General features: G+C 46.9%; 1 protein-coding gene across 1 annotated transcript; it reads left to right on the forward strand.

Moving 5' to 3' along the window:
* The first annotated feature begins 606 nt into the window (after positions 1-606).
* Positions 607-19,260, forward strand: LOC133154198 (transducin-like enhancer protein 1). The gene is made up of 20 exons (XM_061278705.1): positions 607-1,357; positions 2,396-2,496; positions 3,946-4,009; positions 5,093-5,137; positions 8,483-8,545; positions 8,715-8,819; positions 10,880-11,096; positions 11,221-11,237; positions 13,405-13,518; positions 13,670-13,723; positions 13,919-14,068; positions 14,157-14,295; positions 14,443-14,645; positions 15,486-15,562; positions 15,671-15,920; positions 16,007-16,254; positions 16,893-17,040; positions 17,162-17,312; positions 17,587-17,663; positions 17,865-19,260. The coding sequence occupies exons 1-20, from the start codon at positions 1,334-1,336 to the stop codon at positions 17,970-17,972; spliced, it is 2,355 nt and encodes a 784-aa protein (XP_061134689.1). The 5' UTR covers positions 607-1,333; the 3' UTR covers positions 17,973-19,260.
* The last annotated feature ends 64 nt before the right edge of the window (positions 19,261-19,324 follow it).

Genomic DNA, 19,324 nt, shown 5'->3' on the forward strand with positions numbered 1-19,324 from the left:
TCGCACTTGCCTCTGCAGCCACTAAAGCTTTTCGTATGGTGACAGTTTGACCCTGGAACAGATTCATGTCCCATTTTTTCCTATAGAGGGGGAAGGAAATGGTTTCTCTTTGACCTCTTGGGTGAGGATGGTGGTCCTCTCCCAAGGGATGCTGACATTAGAGTTTGGGGGGTTGTACTTATGCAGATTAACTACACAAATACATGCATATTCAAGATGCAATATAGATATACAGTAGATATGGCTAGGGCAGAGTTGGTTTGTCTTGACACTTGTTAGTATGGTTTCAAGGAAGTTGCTGCGCGTGCGTGCCTCCGCGTATGTGTGTGTGTGTGTGTGTGTTTGGCCCAATTACTTGGTTGAGCCACGTTACTTTGATTGACAGCCAAAGCCTCCACCTTCCTCCCCCCGCCTCTGACGCCTCACGGAGTAGCTCCGCTCCAATTGGTCATCGCCGGCGAAGCTAATGCAGGTCAACGGCCACAAGGGGGGCGGTGCCCGGCGCGGCGATTGGTCCAAGGTGCGGTCCACCCTCGCAAGCCCCACGTGGAGCGGCGCATCTGATTGGCTGGCGTGGGCACTCGGTGGGCTGTCCTTCAGTTTCGGTTAGCTTGGAGCGTGAAACCGCGTGAGAAAGTTGCCATTGAAGGGGGAACTATAACCGGACGACGGACTACTGCTCCAGCCGCTGCAACCACGATCGCCTCTTTGGAAGTAGTTGTTATCCAGACTAGCATAATATTTCCTTTTATTTTTTTTTTCTTTTGCCTTCACTCGACTGAAATGTGTCCACCATAAGTCAGCGGGGAGGTAAATATTTCAAAATTATCCATTTTCCGGATGGCTCGAGTGAAGCAAGTAGGGGCTTTTCAGTGCAATTAACTCGGCGAGGAATTTGTTACTTACGGAGAACCCCCCCACACCCCTTTGACTTGGAATATGCCGGAGCAAACCTGACAAAAACAACAACAAAAAAGCTCGTTGCCTACCCAGGCCTTTTCATCGCTCACCTGCTTCTTTTACGCCTCAAGCTTAATGAGCCGCTCCCCCGCGTGCTTTTCTGCCTGATTTACGCCCCCCCCCCCCTATCCCCCCTGCCCGCGGGAGTGTAGGGGGCTAGAAACACCCGCAAGAGGAGCTCGTTAAACGCCTTGCTTGGCTCCCAAGTGTCGCTCGTCGTGTGCAAACGACGACGGATGGCTTGGTGAACCGGAGCAGCACATCGGCAGCACCAACCTCATCACCGACCCCCTCCGAGTTTGGTGCCACTCAAGGGGAGCATCGTGACGGAAGCGAGAGGAGCGCCCCCCTCTCCCCTCGTCCGGAGATAACAATGTTCCCCCAGGGGCGACACCCGGTAGGACCCTTAACCCCCCCCCCCCTCTCTCTCTCTCTCTCTCTCTTTTCTCGACCTCACCACGCCCCCTTTGTGGCATTTGCAGTTCATCACCCGCCTGTAACATCCTGACAATATTGCGACCGTATTTCATTGACTAATAAGTTGCAACTACAAATAGTTGCAACCATATGTAATTACATCCTGATGCTAAATTGCAAGATTGATGATGAATAGCAACAGTCATATTTCATTGACTTCTAACGCTTAACGGCTCATACAAATTGGAACAGCCACATTTCTAGATTTCACTCCGATAAAATTGATAGTTTGCAGTTTATGCGGCACTTCGGTGATTCATTGTAGTGTTATAATTTGCCAATCGATCAATTATGTCGTAATATGCCAATCGATCAATGACGTTATTTCTAAAGTTAACTTGCAAATACAAATGAATGCCAACAACCATATTCCACAGACGGCTACTACAAGCAAAAACCAAATGCAATTATCTTCTAATGCCAATATACTAATATAATAGCATCAACCATATTTAATTGGGTGCTGAGGGTAAATTGCTAATTCAAATGGCAAGAACTGCATCTGATTGATTACCCATCCCAAATTGCTAAAAGTAAAAAAATATTCCAAATTGTTAGTGACTCCCAATGACTGCTAATGCTAAATTGCAGTTTAAAAAAAAAAACATATTTCATTGACTACAAAGGCAAATCCAAATCAGTAGCAACATTTATACTTTGTTGAACACAAATGTTTGGGTGTTTTTGCAAATAATACAGATACCCAAAACACATGAGGGTCAGAGTCCTGGGGGCCGTATAAAAGTAGCTGTTCCTCTGAGGGGTTTTTTTGTCTTTAGAATTGCACGGACTGCAAAAAAAAATTGCTCTCGCAGGCTGTTTACGGCCCAGGTTTGTTACCCTTGCATTAGCCTTCCAAACAAAATGGTGGTTATTCATGTGAGTCTGGACTCAATCCCAGGCACACTTAGGCCTGCAGCATGGGATTGATAATAATGTTTGTGTGTGTTTGTATTAGACGCCCCACCAGGCTCCGGGTCAACCCTTTAAGTTCACCATCCCAGAATCCCTGGACCGCATCAAGGAGGAATTCCAATTCCTGCAGGCTCAGTACCACAGGTGATTGACACTTAAAAAGTCTCACTCTCATCTGTAGTGTCTAAACCAGGTCTCAATAAAATTAGCCAATCAGCTCCTGATAATGAAAACATAAAAACAGACTAGGCTGCATGAGGCCCGCGGGCCATACTTTTGCCCACCATCGGTCTCCATGCTATTCCAAGCCAGATGCAGTCACCCCTGTTAGCATAACAAACTGGCCTCAGACTCACCCATAAACACGGATCAGGTTCACAAGAGCGTGCAGCACACTCAGGCATCCGGGCTGCTTTTTTTTTTCTTTTCTGATGCTGCGGTAGGTCCGAGTGGCTGTAATGGCTGGCGTGTGGGCTTTTATAAATCACCCCTTATTTTCACCCGTGACACGTCTTTTGTGTTGGGGTGGTTTCGATAGGTGAAGACGCGCTGATGTGCAAACGCATACAAACAGCCTATAGGCAAACACGACGCGCTTGTCACAGCTCAACAGGAAGAATCATGTTCTCCATTTCAACGGAAGATTCCGGGCTTCTCCTTGTAACTTGCGGGTTCTTTAATCAGAGAGTCAACAGAAAAGGCCAGATTAGACGTTTGCATTCTTTGCTCATCTTGTTATCTGTTGTCGGGGAAAACCGCCAGAGGAGCTGCAAATTACTGGTTTGTTTTTCTCGAACGTCTTTTTGATCCAACAGCGCGATAGTGAGGCTGCAGACGCAACCACACATAATCAAATTAGACATTTACACAATACAACCTCCAATGTTGAACAAATTCTATTCCATAGCGGCTGTTGACGTTTTTTATTTGAATGTTTTATATTCTTGGCCTAGAAGTGTTTTTCATACAAATATTTACTGTAACTTAGCTTCTGCATTAGCATAGGTTAATATTTTATTTCAGGGTGATTTGATTTGCATGCAGATTTAGGTTACATCAACAAAAAAGTAACGACCAAAAAATTGAAACCCTTAAAAAAATGTCACCATTATCAAAAACCTTACAAAAATAGGACAAAACACAAACCATAAATAAAAACCAAAAATATGCCACAAAAACTGACAAGCCTGATTTGCTGCCTTAGGAACGGAATGCTGTTGTAACAAAAAAAAAAAAAAAGTAAAACCGGTTCAAAATGGCAGGCTACAGGTTCATCGGTTACAATGCACAAACTACTTGGAATACCATTCCAAAAGCCCTTTAAGTCATTTAGTTAGGTATCCTATAAAGTCCAAGTAACAAGAACCACATGAAAGTAAAATATTGCAAATAAAACTACTCGCCAGCAGACAGATGCGGTGAGGGAAGGATAACAATTGATTGGCACGCTTCTTTGGTCATTCTCCAATTTGCTTTCAGTTACATGTCCAGCCAGACCCTTCCTTTACTGGAACATACGAGTAAAATCACGTCAGCTGAAGTCTTACGAGTTGCTATGTCGGAAAACAGTAACCTGTGACTTTTGTGTTTCAGTCTCAAGTTGGAGTGTGAGAAGCTGGCTGGTGAAAAAACCGAAATGCAAAGACACTATGTCATGGTGAGATCCATTTACATGTGTGTGTTGTTTTTGTTCTCCAACAGAAGTTCACTTGAGAAAGGTGGCGTGTCCTCATGTGCCCTCTGCGTGCTCTAATCTGAATGAACTTTTATCTTGCCTCGGGCGACTATTCCCTTTATGTGTGCGTGTTAACACGCGTATAAGAGGAAGCCAACGCTGTCATTTAAAAGGCGCTCCCAGATAACTACAACATGCATATATATATATATATATATTAATTACAAAATATTTTCCAGGTGTTTGTAACACGCTTTTGTCAAAACACTCAACAATTATAGAGAACTTTACACCCTCTACTTTGATTTTGGCTGAAATTAGATGCATGTCTCATGCAAATGGGGCACTTCTTAGCCAGCCCCTTATGTTGCTGAGGGCGATGCAAAGCATGGCTTCCGTTGATGAGCCCTGACTCTTCCTTGTTACTCTTCCCGGAGGACTTGAAATACTTTGTGTCGACAGTCCAGAGCAATGGTGAGTTGCGTAAAGTGGTGAAGATGCAGATTGAAGCAAGTTGGGATGGCTTGAGGAAAATCTCAGGTGTGTTATGTGGTACAAGAGTCTCAGCTCGCATGAAGGGGTTGTTTTCTGTTGTCACAGGCTGACATTTTCAGCTCTTACATAGAAACAGTGATGCTGTTGTTTGCAAAAACTTTGAGAGCCTTTGTCTGGCTCCAAAACAACACCGATTTGATCCGTTTCCAGTTGAGATCCAAGAGGTCGTGTGCACCGAACCCCTGATTGCGTGCATCCTTTCACGGCAGTCTTTGTCAGAGAGCTCTCGCCAGTTTGGAGTTTTTTTTTCTGGATAGACTGTTTTGATTCCGTGTTTCCACTCAGGGCTGCACTTTGGTTGGGATTTAGAATGGCAAACACTGATCTGGGTCGTGTTTTCACGTTTGTTGTTTCTGGGAAGCGTCTTAGAGGACAGCCAGCTTTGTTGAGAAAAGGACATTTCTGCCTCCTTTTTGATACTCAAAATCTTTACTATACTTTGACTGCATTATCAGTGAAGAGTCTATTATTTGTAATGTAATGCAACCATGTGCTTTACGTCCTTTGCAGTACTACGAGATGTCCTACGGCCTCAACATCGAAATGCACAAACAGGTATAGTTGTGTACATTGTGTTCTGTGTTTGTCTGTGCCCTACCTTGTTTGTGTGCGTGTGTGTGTGCGGGCGCTTGTGTGTTTATCCGTGATCGATGGAGCTCTGTCTCCAATTCCCCGGTTAGGGTCGGCCGGCTGAGCCCGGAGGCAGGATGAATGGCTCTGTAGATTGATTGGTGCTGTCTAGGGGAGCGGCCTGCTTTATTACATTAGATGGGAGGGGCTGTGGTAAGGCGGGGAAGAGGGGGGGGGGGGAGGAATCGATCACGAGCAGAGTTGGAGACGGCCAGCTCCGCTTTTTTTGCAGCCAAAGAAGTGTGCTTTGATGCAAACCTTGGGAAGGCAGATGTGTCAAATGGGCCCCTTGTGGACATTTGTGTCCCGCTCAAAAAAAAGCCAGGAGAAAAAGGAACGCACAAACAAAAGGCTTAATGGTTAAACATGCAGGCACAATCACCTCGAGAGGAATGTTGGCGCGCACACCCACGCGCTTCCCCCAGCGGAGTGTTGCGAAGCTCGCGGCGTTTAGCAGTAATTACCCCGGTTATCGATCAGTCACACCTGAAGAAATTGGAGGCGGGTTGGCCGTGGCTGCTTCACTGAAGAGTCACCTTCCTGTTGTCTCCTCCTCGTCCTTCTCCTCCCTCTTTTTTTATCCTCCTCCAGGGCTTTCCTTCCATTTTATACCCCAACTCCCTGCTATATACTCTTATGTGAGCACTTCTACGCACACACGCACGCACACACTGGCTTGGGGCTTTAGTTGTCGGAGCAACAGGCTTCTGTAGGCGGATAGTGTGGGGGATACAGACTAACAAACTACCCCCTGCTGTGAATAAACGAGTGTGTATGTGTGTGTGTGTGTGTAACAGGAAGTCTGTTCATAGTTAGTGCATTGTGGTTCCTCGCTGTTTGAACTTCAGAACACAATTCCTTATTGACATCGGTTGGAGAGAAAGTATTTTCTTCCAATCAGGTCAGCACAACAGCACAGTTAAGAATCCCCGCGTTAGAATCTCGATTCGTGCTTGCCTGGGCTTTCTCTGCGTGCTCTGACTTCCACATCCCCCAAATGAATTTATGAAAAAAAATCTTAATGATCCATGGGTGTAAATAAATGAAGGTGAATGGTGGTTTATTTTTAAATAGCTCGTCAATCGCGGCTCCAGCCAAACTTGCCGTGATTAGAATCCCCGTGCGCATTTTCCTCCAGCCCAAATATTCCTTTCCATGAGGGAATGCAGGTAACCTGGTTTGTTTGATCCTCATTAAGTTAAGATGCCCTGATAGTCTTTGGTGAGACTATTCTCAGACGGCCTAATCAAGGTAGCTGTGATAGCTGGCTAATTATAGGCGCGCAGCACGGGTTTCTGAGAATGGCCGTGCAGGTATAGCCGGCCTAAAATTAGCTCTTTCTGAGCTTTCAAGTCATGCCGCCAATTAGCCCTAAGACTGATTCACAGCATGCCGAGGTCAGCAGCTTGCAAGCTGTTGTCGCCGGTTGTTGTTTATGGCCTCTTTGGCATAGAGAGCCTTCAAAATTGCTGTATCAGAACCCAAACAGGTGACACAGCTGCCTTTGCCTTCGACACGGATCCCAGACATAACTGCAAACCACAATCAGATAAGAATCAGGTGTGACCAAGTACTTGTTGGACAGCGTCAACACTGCCTGACTTGGCATTACTGAATAAACTGCACTGCAAAAAAACAAACAAGAAAGCTAAGGCGACTTGCCAGGCTCACTTTGCCTCCCCCATTCTGTGTCATTCATACAAAACAGTGTCACTCAGAATTGCACAAACTGGGGAGTGTTCACTAAATGCATAACCGGCAAGTATGAATCACCTAGACGTCTTCGCGTTGTTATTGATGTCGGCTGCGAACCACATCAAGGAAGCTTTTGGCAAACATGCCGGTAATCGTCGTTTGTCTTGCATCACGTTAATTGCCAAAGATTTACCGCCATCTAATGTACGTACTGTTAGCATGACATTGTTCATAGTGACTCGCCTTTATTCATCGCCTCTGCTTCATTCCGCATTTTATTACCTTTAATTTCCCCTGTCTGGCTCATTGTTTACTCCCAACCAACTCCTGTTTTGTTTAAGATCCAGCTCAGTTGGTGTTGCGGGTAATCATTTACCGGGATTTCCGGACTATAAGACGCACCTGAATATAAGACAAGTGTTTTAAATGATCAGTCCTCATTTTTATTTCCTCGATCATGAAAATTCCATAGATGGCCCGCACCGGACTATAAGACGCAGGGTTTAAAACCTGTGCAAAAAGTAACTGTAAGTAGTTGTTTTTGTCATTGGTGGCGTTACATTTTAAGTTGCCGCCTGCAGTTAGGTGAAAGGAATGTAGGAGGTATTTGTACAAACAAAAATTTTTCTTGGCACTAAATCAAGACCATAAAACATTCTGCTGTCACAAGAAATGCCAGAACATGCTAACGCTACTAATGCTAGTTATGCTACTCTCCTTTCTGATGAATTGGTATTGTGACTTTTAAGTTTCCCGCGATTATAGTAGCGCTATTTTGGCACTGTACGGTGGAAAAGTGGTAAGAGCTTCCAGAGCCCCTCATGCAGCGTTTGTGTATGCGTCGACATGCGTGCAGCGATGAGCCATCGCAGTGTGTCGCTGCCCCAACGATTTCCCTCTTCACCCGGACCTCCTTCATATCGCTTTGATTGGATGACGTGTAATACGAGTCCACTTATCTGATTTGACGCTGCTAAGGGGATATCTGCTTTCAGACGATTGTAGCCGCCTCCGGGTGAAGGAGTTGGAGGGGGGGGGGGGGGGGGATTTGGGCGGAGAGGGCGGATGTGTTGGCATGGATACTCGGGGCCCAGCAAATAAAGTTAGGGGCTGATGAGATTATGTTTAAGTGCTGTTAGCGAACAGGGGGGGGGGGGACAAGAGCAACCATGAGAAAGGGAGCGAGAAACCCGAGCTGTCTCTTGAGAGAACAGCTCTCGGGTTTGTGTGCTTCCGCCACTTTGAAGTTGCTACATGGATATTGTTAAGTAAAAAAAAAAAAATCTCGCCAAGAGATTGTGCATCATCTCTTAAATTAGAATTTTTTTAGATTTTACTCTCTACACTTGAGTAACTAAATGAGTCCAAATCCACAAGGAATTTTAGTTACAGCAACATTTTTTTCCTGTGCAAATGTTTTTGTTTTGAACTAAATTTCGATGTGACTAAAAGGCTAAAAGCTCCCAGTGTTAAACGTGAACAAACAATCAACCCTCGTGTTGTCGTTTCATTATTGTCAGCAACGTCTCCTGATTATGTTATTAAATTCTTGTCGCGGCTCTTCCTTTCCCACAGACGGAGATTGCCAAGAGACTCAACACAATCTGCGCACAAGTCATCCCCTTCCTCTCGCAGGAGGTAAGCAAGCCTCCCCTGTCTATCGCTCTTTCTTCAGTATGTCTGCACGTCTGCTGCAACCTCAGAGGTAAACATTGTGTGTGTGTGTGTGTGTGTGTGTGTGTGTGTGTGTGTGTGTGTGTGTGTGTGTGTGTGTGTGTGTGTGTGTGCGTGTGTGTGTGTGTGTCAGCATCAGCAGCAGGTGGTCCAAGCGGTGGAGCGGGCCAAGCAGGTGACCATGGCCGAGCTCAATGCTGTCATCGGGGTGCGGGGACTGCCCGGCCTTCCACCTACGGTGTGTCTCCATCTACTCGCTTACTCACATACTGCATGATCTGCATGACGTCATTATTTTTTGGGGGGGAAAAAAAAAATCTCATGATTTCCTGTTCCCGCGACATTCAGGTCGTCCGGGATTTAGCTCAACAAAGGTTTTCTTCTGTGACTTGTTAGTTGGTGTGGACTCATATGTGTATGAGTATTAAAGACAGTGATTGAAGGCGAAATGGGGGGGGGGGGGGGTGTTGGAGTATTGAGCGGTTGCTCTTTGAGTCTTAATTGTAGGATTTCAGTGTTTGTAATGGGGTTTGGGGGGGTCATGGCTTTGCCCCCCCTGACTTCCCTTCTTCCCCTTCTTTCGTCTCCCACGCCAGCCTGTCATTCACCCCGTTTGTAAGTTAAATGTGTGTAATGAAGCATGTTAGCCCTGCCTCCCCCCATAACCCCCCCCCCGCACATGCGCACACATTAAGAGCACATACGTGCATATGCTCACGCTAACATCCCATGACAAACCGCACTCCGCCAATACTTCCCCTCCATTTGCTCCCATCAGGGGTCCTATTTGTTTTCCTCCGTCTGTGTTTTTGCATCTGTGAATGTGTGCGTGTGTGTGTGCGTGTACGGAAACAACAAGCGCAGGGGGGCGCTAAGTGGAGGAGGGGGTGTTAGATGCGCGCCTGCCTTGTTTAGCGAGACTCGTTTTGTGTGGGGACGTTTGGCTGATCAAGTGTGACGTGTGTGTGTGTGTGTGCGCTTGTGTCGGGTTGTTTGGCAGTCATGGGTGTATGTGTGTGTGTGTGTGCGTGCGCGTGTGTGTGTGTGCGTGCGTGTGTATGGGAGTGCAGGCTAAACGACCATTTAGTTGTTTTGGACACATAATGATGGAGAGGTACGGCGGAGGTAGTCGCGATGTTGGGTGGGAGGGTAGTTTGGTCAATTAGGTGAGATAAAAGTCGCTGCGACCTTCAGCTCTCCTTCCAGCCTCGCCGAGCCACCTCCTGTGTCGTCCCTGAATTCCCCCGAGCCCAAACCCTTTCCACCCCTTCCTCCTCCTCTTTCTCCTCCCCCCCCGCGGCGAATCAGTGAGCTTGGATTCTCGCGGCTACTGTCTGAGGAGGCAATAATGATGTTTTGGAACACAAAGGAATTTCACGCTCAGACAAGCGCCTGATTTGGTGTGAAAGAGAGAGCGGCGCTGCCAGCCAAACTCTTCTCCTTCGCTCCCTCCCCTTCCTCCATCACTCCCTCACAAGACCTGACAGTGTAAGCAGCAGCTGCGCCCCCACCCCCACCCACCTACCACCACCTTTTCCCTCCTCCATCATTCTTTCCTTTACCCCCACCACATCCTCCAACTCAGAGACTCTAATCCCAGCTGTCAGTATTGTTTAGTGTTTGACCCCAGAGGGATGATGATGATGATGAGGAGGAGGAGGTGGAAGGGGGTTGATAGAGGAGGAAGGAGGGGCTAGAGGATGTGTTCACCTCCTTGTCGACTGCAGCAGCTTGTTGAGATGCAGCGAGTCCGGACACATGAGAAACAGGGCCATCTGTTCGGGGCTGTTGATTGGGTTACACGCTCCCATTGATTTGTACCTGCTGAGATTTGAGTGTCCGGCTGGCCAATGAAAATTGTGCAAACGCCGTTCTTCTTTTATTAAGTCACGTATTTAGCAAGCACGGCATGCCGTGCTTTGCCGTTTTAGCGGTGAACACACTCCCAGTTTTCAGGTTTGTGCTGCGGTACTTGGCTCCGTTCTCCCTGCGTGGAGTTTGCACATGTACCTTTTTCGGTGTGAAAGAAATGATCACAGAATGAGGATGATTAAGTCGACTTGGCAATTTCCCACCTTTGCAGATCGTATCAGAGCCCGCGTGAAGTAACACTTGTGTATCTTGTCCGTTTGTGTTAAAAGCGACACGTGTTTAATATATCACACCAGACGATGATCTGATTGTGGGTTGCTGCAGATTTGCGCGAAAGCGACGATGCCAGTTGACGTGGATTTTTTTTTTCTTTTATGTTCCATCGTCATGTTCCTATAGTTTGTTTCTGTGCGTCTCTGCCAACAGCAGCATATAGCACACAATCACGGCGGCGCCCCTGTGCCCCTTACGCCCCACCCGGGTGGCCTGCACCCCTCTCAGCTGGGCGGTTCGGCCAGCCTGCTAGCGCTGTCGGGAGCACTTGGCGCCATGCCGCCGCATCTTGCCGGGAAAGACGCTTCTGACAAAAAGCCACACCTTTCCGGGCCTGACTCGCACCCTGGAGGAGCAGAGCACTTGAGAGGTCGGTCTCGATTTAAAATGCTGCGTTTGTTTTGGGGGGGGGGGGGGGGGGAGATAACTGTTATTCATCATTATCTTGTTTTTTCTCTTTTTACTCGATGCCATCAACTTATCGGCCACCACAGATAGGGAACCTGGCACAGTAAGTATTTTTTCCTCATAGTTCTTTCAGAATTCACAAAAATCATATAATATAGATACCTTAGTTGCTTAATTTGACATTTGAGGGGTGGGGAAGGGCTCCAGTGTGATACGGTTCATTAAAAAACATGTCCTCTTTATGAGCGAAACCAGGAACTTTCAAGCGCACTTGCACTTGTTGCTCTGTAAGATTTTAACTTCCTGCTCTATGAGACAATAACCACGCCGGTGTTTTGTAATTGTTTTAACCGTGAGGTCACACCGAAAGGGCACCTGTGGCAAAGCTTGACAGCCGAACTGTGTGTGTGTGTGCGTTTGTGTGCGTGCATGTGTATTTGCGCACACGTGTTCTTGGTGTGTATTTGTGTGAGCGTTTATGTGTTCTCTTGGGGAATGGGGGGCAGCTGAGTTTTACCCAGGAGCCACTCTGAACTCCTTTCTCTGCCAAATGAGCCTTTTAGCTCTCTCGTTGTTCTGTCTCTCTCTCTCTCTCTCTCTCTCTCTCTGTTTCTCTCTCACACTCTTACATGCTCTCACACACACACTCACACACAAACGCACGCACACACTCTTCCATCCTAGCTAGCCTGCATTGTTGTGCCTATTTAACACCTCAGTGAGCAGATTATCCCCGCCTCATACACCCCCCCCCCCCCCAACCACTGCCCCTGATCCCGCGCTTAAAGACTCTATTGTGTTTAATATCGCCACCACTCAGAGAGGGAAGGGGAGGGGGTGATGGTGCAGCAGTCATATGACACTTGAGAGTGTGTGTGTGTGTAAAAGTGTGTGTGCATGTGTGTGTTATGCTAAAGAGAATGGGGGAAAAGGGGGGGGGGTTGCTTATGTTTCGCGGGTCAGTGCTTCTGCGCTCAGCCCACTAAAACCCTATTATGAAGGTGTAGGCGGGACAGGAGGGGTGGTTCCATCGGGGGCTTTGGTAGAATGCAGATTTTCTGCCCGTCACCCCCTCCCGTTGTCACCCTTTTTTCTGTTCCATACACTCACCCTTCCTCCATCTTCTCTGTCCTCTAATCTCCTCATCCACTCCCCCTGTTTTTTCTCCCCCCCTCCCTTCCTCTTCCTCTTTCATTTATCCCTTATAGCCTCCCCCCCCCCGCCGCACCTCACCCCTCTCTGTCAGCGCTCCCACCCTGGCTGCTTGATGTGTGCACGCGCATGTGTGTTTGTGTATGCTGGATGCACATTTCATTGACAAGCTGAGACTATAATGGAGTCGACATGAAGCTTTAATCCATTAACAATAGGAGCCGTTGGTCAGGAGGCAGTTGGTTGTGTGCTTTGGGGACACACAAGCGTTATGCAAGCAGTACACACATCAGCTTTCACAGCCAATTACACATTGCGCACACACATCTCAACACGCACCCAGCCAAGAGAGGCAACGTGGTTAGATTTTAAGAGCCACTTAATATAATCATCAACTTCAGAGGTGTGTGTGTGTGTGTGGCTGTCTAACTCGCGCTCCTGTGAGCTCTTAACCTATTTGCTAATAAGTCCGCTCTGTTTTTCTAACCTGCTTCGCACACGAGCAGAGTGGCTGTCATTAGGAGGAAAGTGCGGGTTAGTGCAACGTTTTCCCACCAGATTAGTTGGGAATCGTACGAAAAAGTGGCGCAGAAACTGGACAGGTTTACATGGGCCCTAGAAAAAAAAAAAAAAAACACATTGCAAAGTGAACAACAAAGCAAAAATATGGCAGCCGTGACTATTTATTTATTCATTCATTCATTTACACAAATTGAAAAAACAAATACAGAGACAATAATTTGTGCATACGGCCTGCATCACAAACACCGACACTTTGGCAATATAGCGTGACTCTAAATATTTTTCTAAAGAACGTTTGTAGGTCGTAAATACGAAACAATCCATGAAAAACAGTAAGTTATCCACCACCGTAGCTGTTAAATGTTTTAAGCCTGTCTTTTTGTTGGCGGCATATTTCGATGCTCTGCAGAACGTTACAGTTTGGTAATGGCAGCAGACGGGGTGAGCCAAAAGTCCTCTGAAAATGCGTCTGTAAAAGCCCAAAAACGTGATTAGAGATTAGTCCACAAGCCTTTCCCGTGGAGTAAAAGTCAGCTCTTGAACAAATCATTTCAACCCGTGCTGTCCTAACCTTGGCGCTCTCTCCCACCATGCAGAGTAACTCGCTACTGCCCGAAAGTCTCCGCAACTCAGACAAGCGACGGAACGGACCCGACTTTTCAAACGACAACAAGAAGCGCAAAGTGGAGGACAAGGACTCAAGCCACTACGTAAGACACTTGAGTGGAACACAATGACACTTTTGTTCTGTTCAATGACTCGACCCTGGTGGAAAAACGAATGCTTTATTTGCACCTGAATATTCATCCGTTTCTCTTTGGGTTATTTGATGAAGCACTAAGAGATTGTCCATTCTTCCAGGACAGCGACGGGGAGAAAAGCGATGACAATCTAGTGGTGGATGTCTCAAATGAGGTCAGTTCATTTGTACTACTCTTTTCCATCAAAGCTCCTTTTTTAAAGTAGATTTATGCAAAACATCATTAAGAACCCTTGCTTGATTGACATTCATTACGGCCCACGTGGGAGTCTCCCTTGAATGCCAACAGGTTTATTACAGAAATTCCGCTCGCCGGTAATTAATTATACGGATGGTTATCTCTCGGGCAGGAGCAGCCCTCGCCTCGCGGCACGCCCCTCCCCTCCCCAAGAGAGAACGGCTTGGATAAAGCACGCCTCCTCAAGAAGGACCCCTGCAGTCCCGCTTCGACCGCATCGTCGGCTAGCTCCTCCTCCCTCAAATCCAAAGAGATGGCAATGGTTCAGATCTTGTTTTGATTCTCCTTTTTTTTTTTCTTCAGTTACGCGTGAAGGTTACGATAACAATTTTGTTTTGTCTGTGTGGCAGCGAGACAAAGCAGGCACACCCGGGCTCAAGTCAAGCACACCCACACCAAGAGGGGATTCCACTCCAGGGCCGAGCGCCACACCTGGTGTCAGGCCCAGCCTGTCAAAACCCCCCTCCATGGAGATCCCCCATCCACCTAGTACGTCTCTCCTTGTCTGTGAATCCTCAGTCTTAAATGAAAACTTACTTAAAGACGATATTCTTAAAAAATGGCATGTAAGCCTTTAATTTGCTGTTCAGAGGGATTAAAATGTTCGCACTTCATGTTTTCTTTGTCTCCTCTCAGCTGCAGGTCTTAGGACACCTCTGACGGTGCCCGGCCCGTACCCAGGAGCGTTCAGCATGTTGCCTCACGCGGCCGGGATGAACGGCGAGCTAGCCGGAGCAGCCAGCGCCGCTGCCTACGCTGCCGGACTCCACAACATTTCGCCTCAGATGAGTGCTGCTGCCGCCGCCGCTGCAGTGGCGGCATATGGCCGCTCCCCTATGGTGAGTAAGGCCCATGTGATTATCTGAGGTTCACTGGGAGTCCTTCAGAGGTGCTTAATTGATCTCTAACCCACATTAATGCAGTTGTCATAATTATGGTAGATATACGTTTTAAGCAGTGGCAGAGCTAGAGGAGGGGCCACAGGGACACTGTCCCCCCCTCCTCCCCCCCCCCCCAAAAAAAGATTCATCCTAACTAATTTATTTTTCCAACCTTTATGTTTTCGTACAAAAATCTACGGTAATTATGATTTTTAAAATGTCTTTACTCTTGATTTATCCAGGTAAGGCAATTGAGAACAGATTCTCATTTGCAATGCCCACCTGGCAGTAGTAAAACGAGTCCTCTTAACAACAGCGTTAGCGTAGCTTAGTGATAGCGTACAGCGCAATTTGACTCGATTACGTTGTTAAACGAGAACTCCGTGTATTTGTTCAGTCAGCATGGGAGGGGGGGAGTTTATTTTCCAACGAGCTCATCACTCATTGCTGTATTTGCATAGCGTTCATTACACTGTTTAAATAGGTTCAGTCAAGTGGCGCCTCTGTCTGAGCAACAGTTTGCCGTAACTCTGCTTGTGTGTACTCAGCGGCGGTTTGTGTCACTTTGAGAGGTGTGCGCGTGAGTGTCTACATGCGCGTGTTGCACTCGCAGCTTTTAGTCGGTGTTTACCGACTCTTACACTTGTTATTCGTTTTCGCATTGTGTGTGGCTGTTTGCTTTGTGCTCGCTCGACGACTTAATGCGTTGTTAAGTCCCCAAATGTTGTCTTAGCCTGCATGTGTGTGTTTTTGTGCGTTTGCCCTGCGCTCATAAAGTGTGTGCTGTCGCTCATCAAGGTCGGCTTTGATCCGCACCCTCACATGCGGGTTCCAGGAATGCCTCCCAGCCTGACGGGAATCCCTGGTGGCAAGCCGTAAGTATCTTTGCAGCAACTTGTTTGATTAGCGCGAGGACATCTCGGGTCATTGAACGACTCGAAAATCAACGTTGTGCTCCTTTTTTGCTGCTCTTTGTTCCCTAGTGCCTACTCCTTCCATGTTGCGGCCGATGGTCAGATGCAGCCGGTGCCGTTTCCCCCCGATGCCCTGGTGGGCCCAGGTATCCCTCGCCACGCCCGCCAGATCAACACGCTCAACCATGGCGAGGTGGTCTGCGCCGTCACAATCAGTAACCCCACGCGGCACGTCTACACGGGCGGGAAGGGCTGCGTCAAAGTGTGGGACATCAGTCACCCTGGCAACAAGAGTCCGGTGTCGCAGCTTGACTGTTTGGTGAGTAAGCAATGATAACTGAGGCCTTTCAGTATGTGAGTTATACTAATTTGAGCTCCTTCCACATTATTGATTTACCCCCACAGAACCGGGACAACTACATCCGCTCGTGCCGCCTCCTCCCCGACGGCCGCACTCTGATTGTGGGCGGCGAGGCCAGCACGTTGTCCATCTGGGACCTGGCCACGCCCACCCCGAGGATCAAGGCCGAGTTAACGTCGTCGGCACCGGCGTGCTACGCTCTGGCCATCAGCCCGGACTCCAAAGTGTGCTTCTCGTGCTGCAGCGACGGAAATATCGCCGTGTGGGACTTGCACAATCAGACGCTGGTTCGGTAAGACCACATTGACACACACACACACACAGTGCATCATTGGGTTAAAACATATTTAAGTTCTGGTGAGGTTTTTAGAGTGTGACAGTTGCAGGAACATGTTTCTCTTCAACCTAAAATGAATGGAACCATTAATCATACTGTAAAATGAACAGAGGTGGATAGTTAGAAGCTGTGACCAGAATGTTAAATTTAATACGAGACGCTCGCAACCCACGCCATTTTTTTTTTGTCTGAATCAATCATCTCTTGTGCTGCTGTTGTCGCGCATCTGACTAAGGCTCTACCTTTAGTTGCTTTGAAAATAATGTGAAATGGGTAATGAATGAAGTACATTCCAGTATTCCCATGCTTTATACTGCATTTTGGTATTTTTTTCCCAATGTTGCTGTTCTCCAAAGACAAAAAGAAATGCCATAACCACAGAACATGACATGGAACTCTATTAGCAATATATAAACAATCCGCATGTTTTTTTCTTTGTAAAACTGTTCTGTCTCAATTGCCCTAACATGAAATGTGGGCAGTAAAGTCAAGCTTACAATTTTGAAGGTAGTTTCCGAGGTGGCTATAGTGTAGTGGGTAAACGTGTCGGTTTCTGCGTTGAAGCTGTGTGTGTATGTTTATCAACCCCGCAGGCAGTTCCAGGGCCACACAGACGGAGCCAGCTGTATTGACATTTCCAACGATGGCACCAAGCTGTGGACCGGAGGCCTGGATAACACCGTCCGGTCATGGGATCTGCGAGAGGGACGTCAACTGCAGCAGCACGACTTCACGTCGCAGGTGCGCGCTCGGCTCGAAAACCTCCACGAGCACTGGAAAACATTCACCGCAGATCCGGGCCCCCGCCAACACGGTCGGTGTCACACTCGCCAGTAACGCCAGCTCTCCCTTCTCGCTCCAGATCTTCTCTCTTGGCTACTGTCCGACCGGAGAGTGGCTGGCCGTGGGCATGGAGAGCAGCAATGTGGAGGTCCTCCACGTGACCAAGCCGGACAAATATCAGCTGCATCTCCATGAGAGCTGCGTGCTCTCCCTGCAGTTTGCCTATTGCGGTAAGACACCAGCTGTTTGCCTTCTACTACTCTCAGTGTTTACGTTTTGACATTATGGACCAGAGATTCTTTTTTTTTTTTTTTTTTTTAATCGATATCGTGACTGTACGTTCAAATCAATCACTTTGCTATGAGGCTAACAAAATACATACAGAGCCTTAAACGTTGTTACAATGATGGAGAACATGAAATAATCTACTTTTATGAACACAATATATCTTATGGCGTTGTTTTAACCGTGGCCTTAATACACTTCTTTGTTAATGCTATGCAGGTAAATGGTTCGTGAGCACCGGGAAGGACAACTTGCTTAACGCGTGGAGAACTCCTTACGGTGCCAGCATATTCCAGGTATGCGCTGTGCGTACTTCATGTACCTGAGTTAGTGAATGTATTAAATGTGAGCACACTTTACGCTTTACATGTGACTTGCCTTTCACTACATCACAGTTTTAAAATATTCAAATAGATTGGCAATGTATTTAAAGCGCATGTTTTCTTCTACTTTCTTCTTCTTCTTCAAATGCTCTGTCTTCTTCCGTCCCCTGGCAGTCTAAAGAATCCTCCTCAGTGCTCAGCTGCGACATATCTGTGGACGACAAGTACATTGTCACCGGATCCGGGGACAAGAAGGCCACTGTCTATGAGGTCATCTACTAATACGGCAATGAAAGGCTGATCTCAACTCGGAAAGAGAGAACAAGACAAACAAAAGCGTTTTGCAAAAAAAAGCCGGACCAAGGCAGATGTTACTGGAAGCTTGGAAGGCGGCCTGCCCTCTTTTCTCTGGATGACTTAACGGGCGACGGGACCATACATTTTTATTCAAGCGGAGTAAACACTGAAGCCAACAAGCATCGCTGGAAAACGCCGACCCATGGCAAAGCAGACAAAAAAGGTGGACATGAGCCAAGAAGAATCTCGGAGGCGGAGAGCGTTGTGCCTCTTTGCCCTCTGAACCGCAGACACACAACACCACCGCTCGGAGACGCCCACGCCATCTCCGCGTGGCCTCTGCCGTCCTTACAGCCAGTCCACCTACACACACTAGATTCACACAAGCGGATCCATTTCTACCGTCTATTGTCCTGAGGCGCGCACAGCATTTTACCATCTAATAGCAAGGCAATGGACCTTATTCAACTTTCTGTAAAGTCCTCCAAGGGCTACGCTAAATTCATGACAAACTATACTACAACAAATCCATATGATGGGCATTTGTGAGGGAATATATAGAAGTTAGGCAACACGATGGATTTGTGGTTAGTAACTCCAAGCATGGATGCATGGTTTGGGGGATTTCTCAAAAGTTTTCCCACTTCTGATGATCTCATACTACATTCAAGAATTAAAACACAGTAAACCAAATAAGACTTTGTAACAGACACTTTATTTATACAGGGCCTTAACTAAATCCTTATTTTAATTTGGTTTGTTCAATTAGGGATAGGCATCTAAATTCAATGATTTCATAGAATATTCACAAAAAAAAGAAAGAGTTTGATTGTGCTGAACTTCTGTTTCCAAGCTGCCTGCCATTGTGACATTCCACTCGCTTCAAGATGCCAGTAATCAAATAAGTCTTGACGATCAATCGACGATCGATTATTATGCTCATCCCGAGTCGGGATGAACAAGGATCAAACTGCACCCCCATGGAAACAACGACGAGCATCAGTGTTGATTATGTTTTTGCGCCATTTAAAATCGCAAGATTTCATAACTGTGCTTATGTTGGTGTTCTTTTTTTTAAATCTATTTGTGTCCGTTGAATGTTTGTAAAAATGTATATATATTTCTTTTTTTTGTTGGTTTCTTATGGGATGTTGTTTAGCAATAAAGTGTTTTTTGTACATCTTTTACATGGAAAGAAAATGTTGAAGAAAAACTAAATGGTCTTAACAGCTCATCTGAAAAGTTTAGATAATAAATGGTGTTGTTTTGGTAATTGACGTGGTCTTTGTGGATTTTTGTTGAAACCAAATCAATCTTTTTTCCCCCCCCCGCTTTGA

This window comes from Syngnathus typhle, linkage group LG5 (genome assembly GCF_033458585.1).
Source record: "Syngnathus typhle isolate RoL2023-S1 ecotype Sweden linkage group LG5, RoL_Styp_1.0, whole genome shotgun sequence".
NCBI classification, from domain to species: domain Eukaryota; kingdom Metazoa; phylum Chordata; class Actinopteri; order Syngnathiformes; family Syngnathidae; genus Syngnathus; species Syngnathus typhle.

What these genes read in the sequence shown, in the direction of transcription:
- LOC133154198 (XM_061278705.1), top strand. Translation starts at nt 1,334, where the DNA reads ATGTTCCCCCAGGGGCGACACCCG. An exon ending in ACATCGAAATGCACAAACAG is followed by an intron (nt 5,138 to 8,482) that starts GTATAGTTGTGT and finishes CCTTTCCCACAG; the next exon opens with ACGGAGATTGCCAAGAGACT. An exon ending in TCCCCTTCCTCTCGCAGGAG is followed by an intron (nt 8,546 to 8,714) that starts GTAAGCAAGCCT and finishes TGTGTGTGTCAG; the next exon opens with CATCAGCAGCAGGTGGTCCA.